Source organism: Engraulis encrasicolus, chromosome 24 (assembly GCF_034702125.1).
Source record: "Engraulis encrasicolus isolate BLACKSEA-1 chromosome 24, IST_EnEncr_1.0, whole genome shotgun sequence".
Classification (NCBI taxonomy): Eukaryota; Metazoa; Chordata; class Actinopteri; order Clupeiformes; family Engraulidae; genus Engraulis; species Engraulis encrasicolus.
The window spans coordinates 17286028-17298527 of record NC_085880.1 but is presented as its reverse complement, the minus strand read 5'-3'; the positions used below and the strand labels follow the sequence as shown (position 1 = coordinate 17298527).

Sequence of the window (12500 nt, the reverse complement as noted above, 5' to 3'; positions counted from 1 at the left end):
TCCCTATGAAACTTTCTACTTTCTATAATATTTTTCTTCACTCTCTTTCTTTCCCCTCAAACACTTTGGGCAGTTATGTATATGATAATATATAATACAAAGTTTGTTTCAATTATTTTATAGATGTCATAAGTCATCTTTCCAGACAACACAATGCCATATCAATTAAGTTAGGCCTACCTATTAGGCCTACAACCTAATACTAAACATCTGCCATTACTAACCCCATTTTCCCGCATCTACCGACTGACCACCTCCTTGTCCTCCCTAATTTTTATGACCAAAAGACGCCACTGCTCTAAATTAGCACTAACTAGCCAGCCAAATGGTGGTGAAATTTCAATTTGGCTGGTACACTGTAACAAATAGCTGTTTATTTACGGCAATTCTGCAACAGCATTCTACTGTTTTTCGAAAAAACAGACAACTACTGTGAAAATATTACTTTGAGTCACATTTTGAGCATAAACAGTAAGTACTGCACAATAGCAGTATTCGCCGTTGTGGAAAAAACTAGAGATGCACCGGATCCTGATTTTTAGGATCCTGCCGGATACCAGATCCACTGCTTAAGATCCTGCCGGATCCGAAACCGGATACCGGATCCTACAAAAGGGTTGAAACATATAGTCTACTCGCACACGTGGGCCCTTTTTATTACGTTGGCGCAAACTATTTTTTAGACTCATTGGCTTATTGCCACACTGCCTGCAATAGCCGCTTCCAAAGGGATTTCACTCCATGCAGTGATTGGGGTTGTGAAAGACTGAAAAGCCTAGGCTAGACGGTCCGTGTAACGCTTTGCAGTGCTTTGATCCATTTTCCGAATTTACTTGAGAAAGATGAAAAATGGGTTCAAAATTTCAATTTTCAATTTTCCAGACAACTCAGAAAACAGAAAATTGACGTTGTTTTTTCATTTCATTGCCATTTGTCGGTGGCTTTTGAAATACAAAATATGTGAATTTGAAACCAAAGTAAAATGAGTCAATATTTCCGTTTTCAATTTCTGCGTGATGGTTGAACTGAACCATGCGCGCGGGCACCGGGGGATGTAGGTAGGCTATTGGCTCAAGTAGCGCCAGACGTGTTTGCCTAGCCTACAAATGAAATGGATGGCAAGTCAGCTTGTGAGACGCAGGCCTACAACTCGGACAGAATGACTGGCTCAGCTGTCGTAGCCAACCTGCAAACTTTTCATCAACCCACTTTCACCTCCCCTGCCAACACGCCAGAGACGAAGTCAGAACCCAACTCCGAACTCAGAGGGGTGCCCGTTGGGCATGCACAGCTTACTCAATGGTCGGCAACTCCGTTTGCATATGGGCCAACTCCCCTAAGAATTCAGACAATCAGATTAGGCTGATTAGAAAAAAATCAGTTGCTGCACTTGACAGCAGACTGTGGGCAACGTCGCCGTTATAACGTTGCGCTTCAAACTTTCCACTGAACTGAAATGACGCGCTCGAGCAATAGCTTACGGCACTGCGAATTCATGTCGCTACCTGCTTTGTTTTAATCGCCATTTAGGCTACGCCCGTATACATTTCAAGCCTGTCTTATTTTTGTGAAATGTCAAGGTATTAATTATTAAAAATAGGCTAAAAGTCTTGCAGATGCAGATGCAGATACGGTTTAATAGACCTACTCCACTCACGGACCATTTTTCAGTGTGGTGCCAACTGAGAAATGAGATCACATTGGCTGGGAAATATCCATGCGTAAAATAGGCTAACCAATGTGCAACGTTTACTATGCATTAATAGCCAATGCAAATGTAGACAGGATCATATTAAGAGTAGTCTAGTCAGTGTGGAGTCAATGGGTCTGTGGTGCGCATTAATCAGAGCAGGCATGGTGTGCAAACTATGCGGGTAATTTTCTCCCCCTGTCCATGAAATCACTTTCGTCCCAACGATTGTCGGGGTGTTGCAGGTTGGCCTACAGCTGAGTCAGTTATCTGTCAGATCTGTAGGCCTACGTCTCAAGCTGACTTGCAATCCATTCATTTGTAGGCATTACGCAAAACATCTGCCGCTACTTGAGCCAATACATCCCCCGGTCCCCGCGCGAATGGTTCAGTCCAACCACCACGCAGAAATTGAAAATTGAAATATTGACTCATTTTACTTTGGTTTCAAATTCACATATTTTCTCTTTCAAAGGCCACCGACAAATTACAATGAAATGAACAAACAGCGTCAATTTTCTGTTTTCTGAGTTGTCTGGAAAATTGAAAATTGAAGTTTTGAACCCAATTTTCATCTTTTTCATGTGAATTCCGAAAATGGATCAAAGCACTGCAAAGCGTTACACGGACCCTAGACATGCACCAGACCCTGATTTTTAGGTAACATGCCGGATACCGGATCCGCTGCTTAAGATCCTGCCGGACCCGGATCCTGTGAAAAACTCTATTATCCTGACGGATCCGGAACCGGAACCGGATCCGGTGCATCTCTAGAAAATAACAAGTTATTTTAGGCAGCACCATTGAAACCCATTCATCCTCCACTTGTCCGTGATCACCATCAAACTTCAATACCACCTGAAGAACTGAAGTCATTCTGACTGGTTAAAGATTATCTGATACTATCAAGCATGATGAAACAATTTCTAAGGAAACTACAATACTTAAAAAGTGCTTGATGCAGCAAAGTGTGAGTAGCACATGCATTTTGATAGTGATGAAAGTGTGAATGGCTGAAACATTTTAAGAACTTGTAACACTCTTGCAACAAGCAGCCCCATCTAAACCAATCTGCTAATCAGTGCCTGGCCTCACCTGAGTAGGGCTGTTATGCCATTATTCAATTACGGGCGTCACCTGCCAAGGGCCTGATGACTCTGGTCACATGGTACTCTTGCACCTGTATATAAATCTGGACTATCAACACTTCAGTTGCTTGCCTGCCTGCTGGCTGGCCTGCATGGCACAGCATAGCACTTGTTTGCCTACAAGCTTGCCTACAAGCTTGCTTACATGCTTGCACACTTTCCTCTTTGTGAAAGCTTGCTGTATGTGGCATCATTTGTGGCATTGTTGCATATAATGTGCCTGCTGCAAATTAGGCATTGCTTTGAGAGCTAGCTTGTAGTGCTGCTTGTTTGCTGTGCTACTTGGTGCAAAATATTTTTTTAAAGACTGACCAATGCTATATTCATCATTGGCTCATCAAGAGATACAGTAAAAAGCCACACTATCATTGTAACATAGCACTGCGTACTCTGAAATTTTATTCATGCCCACACTTTCAAAGGACCACCGCAAACCATTTTCTCAATACAGCATAGCGCCATAGTATCATGCTCAAGGCAGTCCAGTCATGGTGAACGATGGGAGGGTGGGGTGGTAACATGGCCAGGGTACCACAGTTATGGAGAATGATGGGTGGGGTGGGAAGTTGCCATGGCCATATTCATGAATACAACTATGACCCAGTATTTGCCTGTCATCACACAGTACAATTCAACTTTTTAACTGAAATGTACTGTTATTTTACTGTTATTTACTGCAGAAATATTGTAGAGCACTTTTAGTTTAACAATACTAATACTGTGAACGTTCTGTAGAGTACTGTTATTTAACAGCTCAATTGCTGCTGAAAACAGTGCAGTGCGCTGTATTTGATTTTTGGTGTGAAATAACAGTAGAATTACAGGTAAATATAATTGCCAGTAACTGCCGTTATTTTGCAGGGAAATTTTCTTAGAGTGTAGAAAAGACCATCTCACTAGCCACTTTGATAGTAAGTGTGTGTTTGGCTAGTAAGATCAATGTCTACAGGGCTGGCTGGTGATGCAAAAATGTTAATTTAGAGCCCTGGCTACAGGTAAACCTTGACTGGTCTCTAGGAGTGAGCACTATGGATGACCTTGTATGAATGACCTTGTATGAATGACGTCTATGAATGACATATAGGGTCCAATTCATCATTGTTATGTCTGCCATTGTTCTGTCCAAGTCAATGGCGTTTAATATATTAAAGGCTACAGGTAAAGCTTGACTGATCATCATGACTGAACACAAGGGCTGTAAATCAGAGTCTTCAAAATCGTACTTAAGCCCACAATTCAATTATTTTCGAAATAAGAATGTTCTATGATTCGATTCAACTTGATTCGATTCAGATCACATGTGACAGTGTGCACGTTGCAGTACAGTAATTAGTTCAAGCATGTTAACAAGCAATTGCAAGAAAATACTCAGTATCATGTGTAGTCTTTGAAACACTTTTTAGCCATTGTTTAACGGTTTCACATGAAAATCTCCTGCAGCCTACTGTGTCCACCAGTCTGTTTTTACTTCACCTCCCAGTGTTGTACAGTAAGTTCTGTTTTGTAGAGCCAGTATTCACAACGCTCTGCTTGTCAAGCCTGTCAAGCTACACCATGTTGAGCTGTATCAGAAACTGCGGTTTTTGGTCACATAATGAGCACCACATAGTGCTACAGTGTAAAATAGGTGATCCTGAAGACAATGCTCTGACTTCTCATCAAAACAATTCCTGTTCCCTGCCTCACCAGCTGCCTGTGTCTGGCCGGGTATACGGGCGCCTACTGCGAGGTCGATATTGACTATTGTGTCGGGCACCGCTGTTCGGAGCATGGCACCTGTCTGGACCAGGAGCAGGGCTACACCTGCCGCTGTGCGCCAGGATTCGAGGGCAAGTTCTGCCAGACAAGGGTCAACCAGTGCAGAAGCAACCCCTGCAACAACGGGGGCACCTGCGTCGTGACCGCCCAGGGATACCACTGCCAGTGTGCACCGGGCTTTGAAGGTAAACTGCCTTGTGTATTATATACTGCACTAATAATAATAATAATAATAATAACTTGGTTTTATATAGCGCCTTTCAAGGAACCCAAGGTCGCTTTACATTGGGGGGGCGGGGGCGGGGGGGGTTGGGGGGGGGGGGGGGGGGGGGGGGGGACATCTAATGCATCAACATCTGACACACTTATTTTCCATTTACTAAACCCTAAGCATTGAAGATGAGATGCCTTGTCTATGATTTCCAGCACTAACATTTAATGCACCAATATCTGATTACCTAATTTTGTATTCACTAAACCCTTTTCTTATGCACTTAATTATAATTAAAAAAACGAACCCTACTTGCCGTATGCACTTATTTTTTTCTCTATGTATTTCTAATTACTTTCTATTTTCATCAATTAAAAAGACAATTGTATGTTGCTATGGATAAAAGCGTCTGCTAAATGTAAAGTAATGTATTGCAATGTGATGTAATGCAATGCAATTCAATTTGTTCAATCATGTACTGCATCTGGGTTACTTCAAGGTCTTGCGCTGCATATATGGCTAGGATTAGGTGTGAACGGTGTAAGTGCATAATATTACAAATTATTACGTGTAGATTCACAAAAATAAATTAAAGAAACGTTACATGCTGTTAAGTGTTAGCCTCAACTGCATGCGAGAAGTTCCTACCTGTACAAGTAAGTACGTAAGCCACATTTTTATTATTTATTAAAGTTTATTTATCCAGAAATGACTTTATTTCATTCAGTCAAGGTCAGTGCAACATATTGTAGAAGCTGTTGTGTAGAATAAATAACCAGCTTCCTGTTGTCTCTCGTCGCACGACTGCTGTGCATATATATGTACAGTACCGCATGTGCACTTTTCAAGTGTATATTTATCAATTCAGTCACACAACACCTCCCCTTGGATAGCGGTGTCATTGCTGATGGGAAGGTGTTTTCATTGAGATTGTCAGTGTTTTTGAGAGCAAACCAAACCTGCTCACCCCTGAAAAGGCACTCTGCAGAATTATATTGACTGCTGCAGAGAGAAGGCAGGGAGGAGATGGTGCTGGTAGACAATGTGTGTGTGTGTTTGCGTGTGTGTGTGTGTGTGTGTGTGCGTGTTTGTGTGTGTGTGTGTGTGTGTGTGTGTGTGTGTGTGTGTGTGTGTGTGTGTGTGTGTGTGTGTGTGTGTGTGTGTGTGTGTGTGTGCGTGTTTGTGTGTGTGTGTGTGTGCACGTTTATGTGTGTGTGTGTGTGTGTGCACGTTTGTGTGTGCGTGCGTGTGTGTGTGTGTTTGTGCGAGTGTATGTGCATGCATGTGTGTGTGTGTGTGTGTGCTGCCGCTACACATGCTTTGATGCGGAGTCGCCACTTTTGGCAGATGTGCAAACGCAGATGGATTGCTCAAACAACTGTGGCAGCAGCAACAGCTGTGTCATCAAGACTGATCCTCCGAGCGCCTTCTCTCTCTCTTTCAAGTGCCTTTAATTATACTTTGAAACGTGCCGTCTTTGTCGTGACATTCCCACATTATAGTTCATCATGTGTAAAGCTCTGTCTCTCTCTCTCTCGCATAAACTGTTTCAGACAGAGCTGTCAGACAACTCAATGAATAACTTTTTACCTCCACCAAGGAGGTTATGTTTTCGTTCCCGTTGGTTTGTCTGTTTGTTTGTTTGTTTGTCTGCCAGCAGGATAATTCAAAAAAGTGTGAACGGATTTGGATGAAATTTTGTGGAGTTGTTGGAGCAAAGGAACAAGTAATTCAAATTTGGTGGTGATCCAGAGTTTGATCCGGATCCAGGATTTTTAAAAGGATTCTTCACCATTGCGGGATAGGGCGAATTTTGACATTCCAGTTTCTAACTCCACAAAAACAAGGCAGAAAGACCTGAAAAAATTAGAGGGAAACATAGTCAAATGTTCTATCCAACAGCTTCCTAGGCGGAGGTCTGCAATCTCTGAGTACATTTCTAGTCTATCAATGCATTGTCCGTAGCATGGAATAAACACGTTCGTAAAGGATTACAGTTCAGACATACAGATGAAATATTGGCTATGTATGACATATGAGGTAAATATGTCATCTTGGTGAAAGCCAAGAATATTTCCTTTTTTTATTTAATTATTTCCATTTGCGCTTTGGAGGTGTTGTTGATGTAATATTTATTAGTATGACCAAAGTACAGCAAGTTTGGCAGCTAAAAATGTCTATTTCTGGAAATCCAAAATGGCTGACATGGAGAAGATCTGTGCAATATCATGAATCTACAGTACATGCAATGCAATGTATATGTCTGTTCTACAGGAAGGACTTGTTCAGAGAATGTGAATGACTGCTGGTCCAGGCCCTGCCTGAATGGCGGCTCTTGCAAGGACCTGACAAACGGCTATGTCTGCTTATGCCCCTTTGGTAAGCAGCAACACCACACACTAGTACTATTCCCAGTGGCCCACAGATCAGGTGAAATGATACACACACACACACACACACACACACTCACACACACACACACACACACACACACACACACACACACACACACACACACACACACACACACACACACACACACACACACACACACACACACACACACACACACTATAGTGTTCTCACAAATCAGATGAGATGACACGACAGAAAAGAAAGGAAAGGCATTGTTTGGGAAGGGAGTGAGAGGGAGAGAGGGAGGGGGAGACTGAGTAAGGGACTCAGGTGCTGAATATGTAAACACAAACAGGCATCTGGACAGTGAGCTGATGTGGCAACACAACACAATGCCCACGCGTGGGAGGGAGATGATCTCTGCACACCACACGCCTAAGGCCACATCACTCAGCCAGTACTCTCATGCAGAGGCAGATGTGTGTGTGTGTGTGCGTGTGCGTGTGTGTGTGTGTGTGTGTGTGTGTGTGTGTGTGTGTGTGTGTGTGTGTGTGTGTGTGCGTGTGCGTGGATGACTTGATTTTCTGTAGGGCTGTGTGTGTGTGTGTGTGTGTGTGTGTGTGTGTGTGTGTGTGTGTGTGTGTGTGTGTGTGTGTGTGTGTGTGTGTGTGTGCGTGCGCGCGCGCGCGTACATGCATGTGAGTTGGCGTGTGTGTGTGTGTGTGTGTGTGTGTGTGTGTGGATGACTTGATTTTCTGTAGGGCTGTGTGTCTGTGTGTGTGTGCGTGTGCGTGTGTGTGTGTGTGCGCGCACATACATGTGAGTTGGTATGTGTGTGTGTGTGTGTGTGTGTGTGTGTGTGTGTGTGTGTGTGTGTGTGTGTGTGTGTGTGTGTGTGTGTGTGTGTGTGTGTGTGTGTGTGTGTGTACATGGGTGCACGTATGCATCTATGTTATATATTTATCTAGTGTTAAGCAGTGATAATGCTGTGCTCTGCATATAGTCCGAGTGATATGATAGCCAGCGGGGACACATTCATGAAAAAGGCATCACTGGCAAGTCCTGTGTGCCAAGAGAGGAGAAGAAAACACAGTGCTGTTTACACCGTCCTCGTGTGTGTCACAGTCGCAGATGCCACGCTGAGGAAATGCAGACCACCGCCACCGCTAGTAAAACTTCCATTATTGCGATGATTTCCACCGCAGACTTGGGGAGTGAGGTGTGCGTAATCTTTTTAGCACCACCACTCCCCCACCACCACCACCACCACCACCTCCCACCTCTCTCGCCCAACCCGCCACCCCTCCGCAATTCAATCAGATAAGTGATGTGTGATGTTTACCCCGAGAAAGAACAAATGTAACACCAAAAAGGTTAGCGAGGATGCTAACCCAATTTTCGCAGTCATACTTCAGCATTTCTTATAGCATAACGGGGCCGCCGCCGCAGCTTCGGCTTTGGAAAACGAGGAGCACACGAGGAGGATGAGTTGTATTTTTTGTAGCGTTTCCTGGCAAGGGCAAAACTTATTTAAACGCCAGTAGGTAATCAGGATGACATAGTGTGGCCTATGAGCGCCTGTATGGGGCTGTCCAAATGGATCCCGTCTCTCTCCTAATGAAAATTACTGAGAGGAATGCCCAAAGCCAGTTAGTCATTCGAATGGCCTGACAGCAGTGTGAGGAGGAGGAGGAGGAGGTGGAGGAGGAGGAGGAGGTGGAGGAGGTGGAGGAGGAGGAGGATGGGCCAGAGCAAATAGGATTCAAGTAAGCAGTTATCTGTCAAAGGACATATTTTTTCTGTGTCTGTGGAATTAGAAAACGAAACCTTTAATATTATTTTTAACCTCTGATGGGATCAGCGTTGTGGAGGAGTGGAGGCGTCTTAGAGATTTGGAGCCTTTGTGCTTCTACCTAATCTGAAGTGCCTACACTAACACCACAAACGCGCCCACATCCTCCCGTTTTATTTTAGTATAATATCATTCTGAACACGTCTCAGTTCTTTTTTAAAAATCTTTTTCTGCCTTTTTTTTGTATTTTTGTATTGTGTTTCAACTTGGTAAAAGGGAAAAGGTCTGTTAGATCAAAGGGATGGTGAAGGCAGGGAGCAGGGAAGCTGACAAGGGAGGACAAAGGGGTCAATTGTCTCAGGCCCAGGGAGAGATGGAGCCCAGAATTAGGCTTTCAATACATTGAGAGTATTTATGGGGGGCCCTTTCTGAGGGCATTCTCCCAGGCCCGGACAGAGCTGTTAGCGGCCCTTCAGGGACAATACTATTGCTATCTCTGGTGAAGGTATGCAAAGGGCTGCACGATATTAGGAAAATATGCGATACACGATAACATGACTGTATACTGTGATATCGATATTACTCACGATATTTAATATATACGTACATATATTTTCCCCTCTCTACTTGCCATTCTACACTTTATGATATATAAAAGATCTGAGAGCAAGGTTTTATTTCCAACATTATTTTTATTAGGAAAAAGCATGGCTAATATAGAGCATAAACTTGTGTGTTTTTAATACCTTTTTCTTAACTTTAACTCTTCAACTTTTTCACCAAATTTGCTGTTAACCAGCTTTTGCGATATGTGTATTGCAAGCCGTGATATCGTGATAACGCTGCATTTTATGATATTACATATTGTGCAGCCCTAGTAGGCGGTATGCAAAGGGCTGCGTTGGCTCCATACCACCAAATGCCATCCGCTGCCATCCGGGGTGCAGGTGCTGCCGCTGCTGCAGGTGCTGCTCTATTCCAGGTTTTGAATTCCGATTATATTATATATTAGGGCACTACATCAAAGTGTTGCTTTTGACAAATGACCACAAGATGGGTTGTTGTGCATTGTATCGTGGGTAGATTATATACGTACATCATGCACACCTGAATCAAGCCCCCATGTGCATTGATTGTGGGTGCCTGCCCTCAGGGCGATGTATGATTGGAATGTATAATTTAAATGATGGGCCTTTAAACGCTCATGGTGCTGCAGTGAGTGGGGAGAGGATGGTGGAGGGAGGTGTTGAGCTGTACTGTGTTGTGCTGTGTTGTGCTGTGCTGTGCTGTGCTGTGCTGTGCTGTGCTGTGCTGTGCTGTGCTGTGCTGTGCTGTGCTGTGCTGTGCTGTGCTGTGCTGTGTTGTGCTGTGCTGTGCTGTGTTGTGCTGTGCTGTGCTGTGCTGTCTTAAGTTGTGCTGTGCTGTGTTGTGCTGTGCTGTGCTGTGCTGTGTTGTGTTGTGTTGTGTTGTGTTGTGTTGTGTTGTGTTGTGCTGTGCTGTGCTGTGCTGTGTTGTGTTGTGTTGTGTTGTGTTGTGCTGTGTTGTGCTGTGCTGTGCTGTGCTGTGTTGAGTTGTGCTGTGTTGTGCTGTGCTGTGCTGTGCTGTGTTGTGTTGTATTGTGTTGTGCTGTGCTGTGTTGTGTTGTTGCGCTGCGTTGTGTTGCGCTGCAATGCGATATGATGCTATGTGTTGCAGAGTGTTGTGCTTTGTTGTGTTGTAACACGTTTTGTTGCGCTGTGTTGTGTTGCACTGTGCTTTGCTGCGTACTGTTGTGTTGTGTTGTGTTGCGATATGAGGCACTGCATTGTGTTGTGCTGTGCTGTGTTGCATTGCGTTGCATTGCGTTGCGTTGTGTTGTGTTGTGTTGTGTTGTGCTGCGCTGCGCTGCATTGCGTTGTGTTGTGTTGTGTTGTGTTGTGTTGTGTTGTGTTGTGTTGAGTTGTGTTTCGCTGCGATACTAGGCACTGCATTGTGCTGTGCTGTGCTGTATTCCGCTGTGTTGTGTTGTGTTGTGTTGTGTTGCGTTGCGTTTTGTTGTGTTGTCTTGTGTTGGACAGCCTTGAGTTTAAGAAGACGGAGGAGTGGTCAGTGGGGTGCAGTGGTGCAGCCTGAGTTCTCCTGATTGCTACAGTAGCTGCTCCTCCATGGTCAGTCAGGTCAGATCAGCCCAGCAACAGACAGGAAGGGAGAGAGAGAGAGAGCACTTCATGACAACTCTGAGTAGATCATCATGCGCGGTGATGGATGGAGGAGTGCATCGGATCCATCAATTACGTGGTGTCATGCTGTTCCTGGGACCCGGGGCGGCCCCCCCTTGTTTGCACGCGGGCTGTGACACTCTACTGACAGTGTCCTATTAAGCTCCTTGAGATCTGGCATGCACAGTCACGATCACCTGACCTTTAGACCTCCACAATGCCAGACAGCCGAGCCAGTAGCGGCGGAACAATTGCACATAGGGCCCCAGGGCAAGACATGTGTAGGGCCCTCCATACGACTTGCCATGGTCACAATAGGGCCCCCACCACCAATACAGGAGGACCCCAGGCCCAGGGGCTAATGCTCTGTTTGCCCCCCTATAGCTCCGCCCCTGTAGCCAGATAACATACCATGGCTGCTGATGGAATGCCCGGCGGCCTGTCTGATTGTGTGCCTGCCTGACTGTCTGCTTGTCTGTCTGGTTGTGTGCCTGCCTGTCTATCTGTCTGATTGCCTGTCTGTCATATCTGTCAGCCATCCAGCTTGCCTGTGTGGACATCTGACTACCTGCCTGCCTGCCTGTCTGTTTGTCTGTCTGCCTGCCCTCTGGAATGCCTGCCTATGTCTGCCTGCCTATCTTCTTGCATGCCTGTCTAACTGTCTGTCTTGCCCGTGTCCTGTCTGGTATGATGTGGAATTTGTTATTGTGTGCTCCAAAGCCCTCCGCTGTAATCTTCCCTGCTCCCTGGACCTCATCGAGAGTTCAAGACAGGCCAAGTTCTGTCAAGTGCAGCAAAGCTTCTTTTTTTTTTTTTTGCTGCCGTTCAGCCGGTTGTTGTTGTTGTTATTGTTGTTACCGTGGTTTCAACAGATGGAAGGTCCCAGAGCAAATCAGTTGCAGCGTATGCGCTGGACTGCCTTCACCCTCCTCATGGATCATAAGGGTCACAAGGTTAGCCTCGTACGTAAATGCAACTGTATGAAGCATGTTGACTCATAATTTAAGCCCTCCACGGCTCTTAAGGAGCAGTTAGGTTAGCCTTGTGCATAAATGGGACTCTATGTTGCACGTCGATTCATTTAAGTCATTCACGGTGATTGTCTTCGTCTCGCTGTGTTTTAATTATCTCCTCTCAAGTGTTTTCTCTCGGGGTGCACAGCGCTGATAAATACAAATACTTGTTGAATGAGCATTTCATTGCCGCTGCGTGTGTACGGGTGTGTGTGCGCGTGTGCGTGTATGTGTGTGTGTATATGTGCCTGCACACATGTGCGAGCACATTCTTTCGGTGTCTTTTTCCCCCTGTCTCTCGCTCCCTGTCTCTGTCCCTCACTGTTTTTTTCTCT

The 12500-nt window shown here is 44.9% G+C and overlaps 1 protein-coding gene across 1 annotated transcript in view; it reads left to right on the top strand.

Annotated features, from left to right (window-relative positions):
* The window catches only part of eys (eyes shut homolog), a 364937-nt gene that overhangs the window by 41714 nt on the left and 310723 nt on the right, over positions 1-12500 (top strand). Inside the window, exons 12-13 of the mRNA XM_063191194.1 lie at positions 4528-4781; positions 7082-7186. Coding sequence (XP_063047264.1) covers positions 4528-4781; positions 7082-7186 — 359 coding nt within the window. The remainder of the gene's footprint in view (positions 1-4527; positions 4782-7081; positions 7187-12500) is intronic.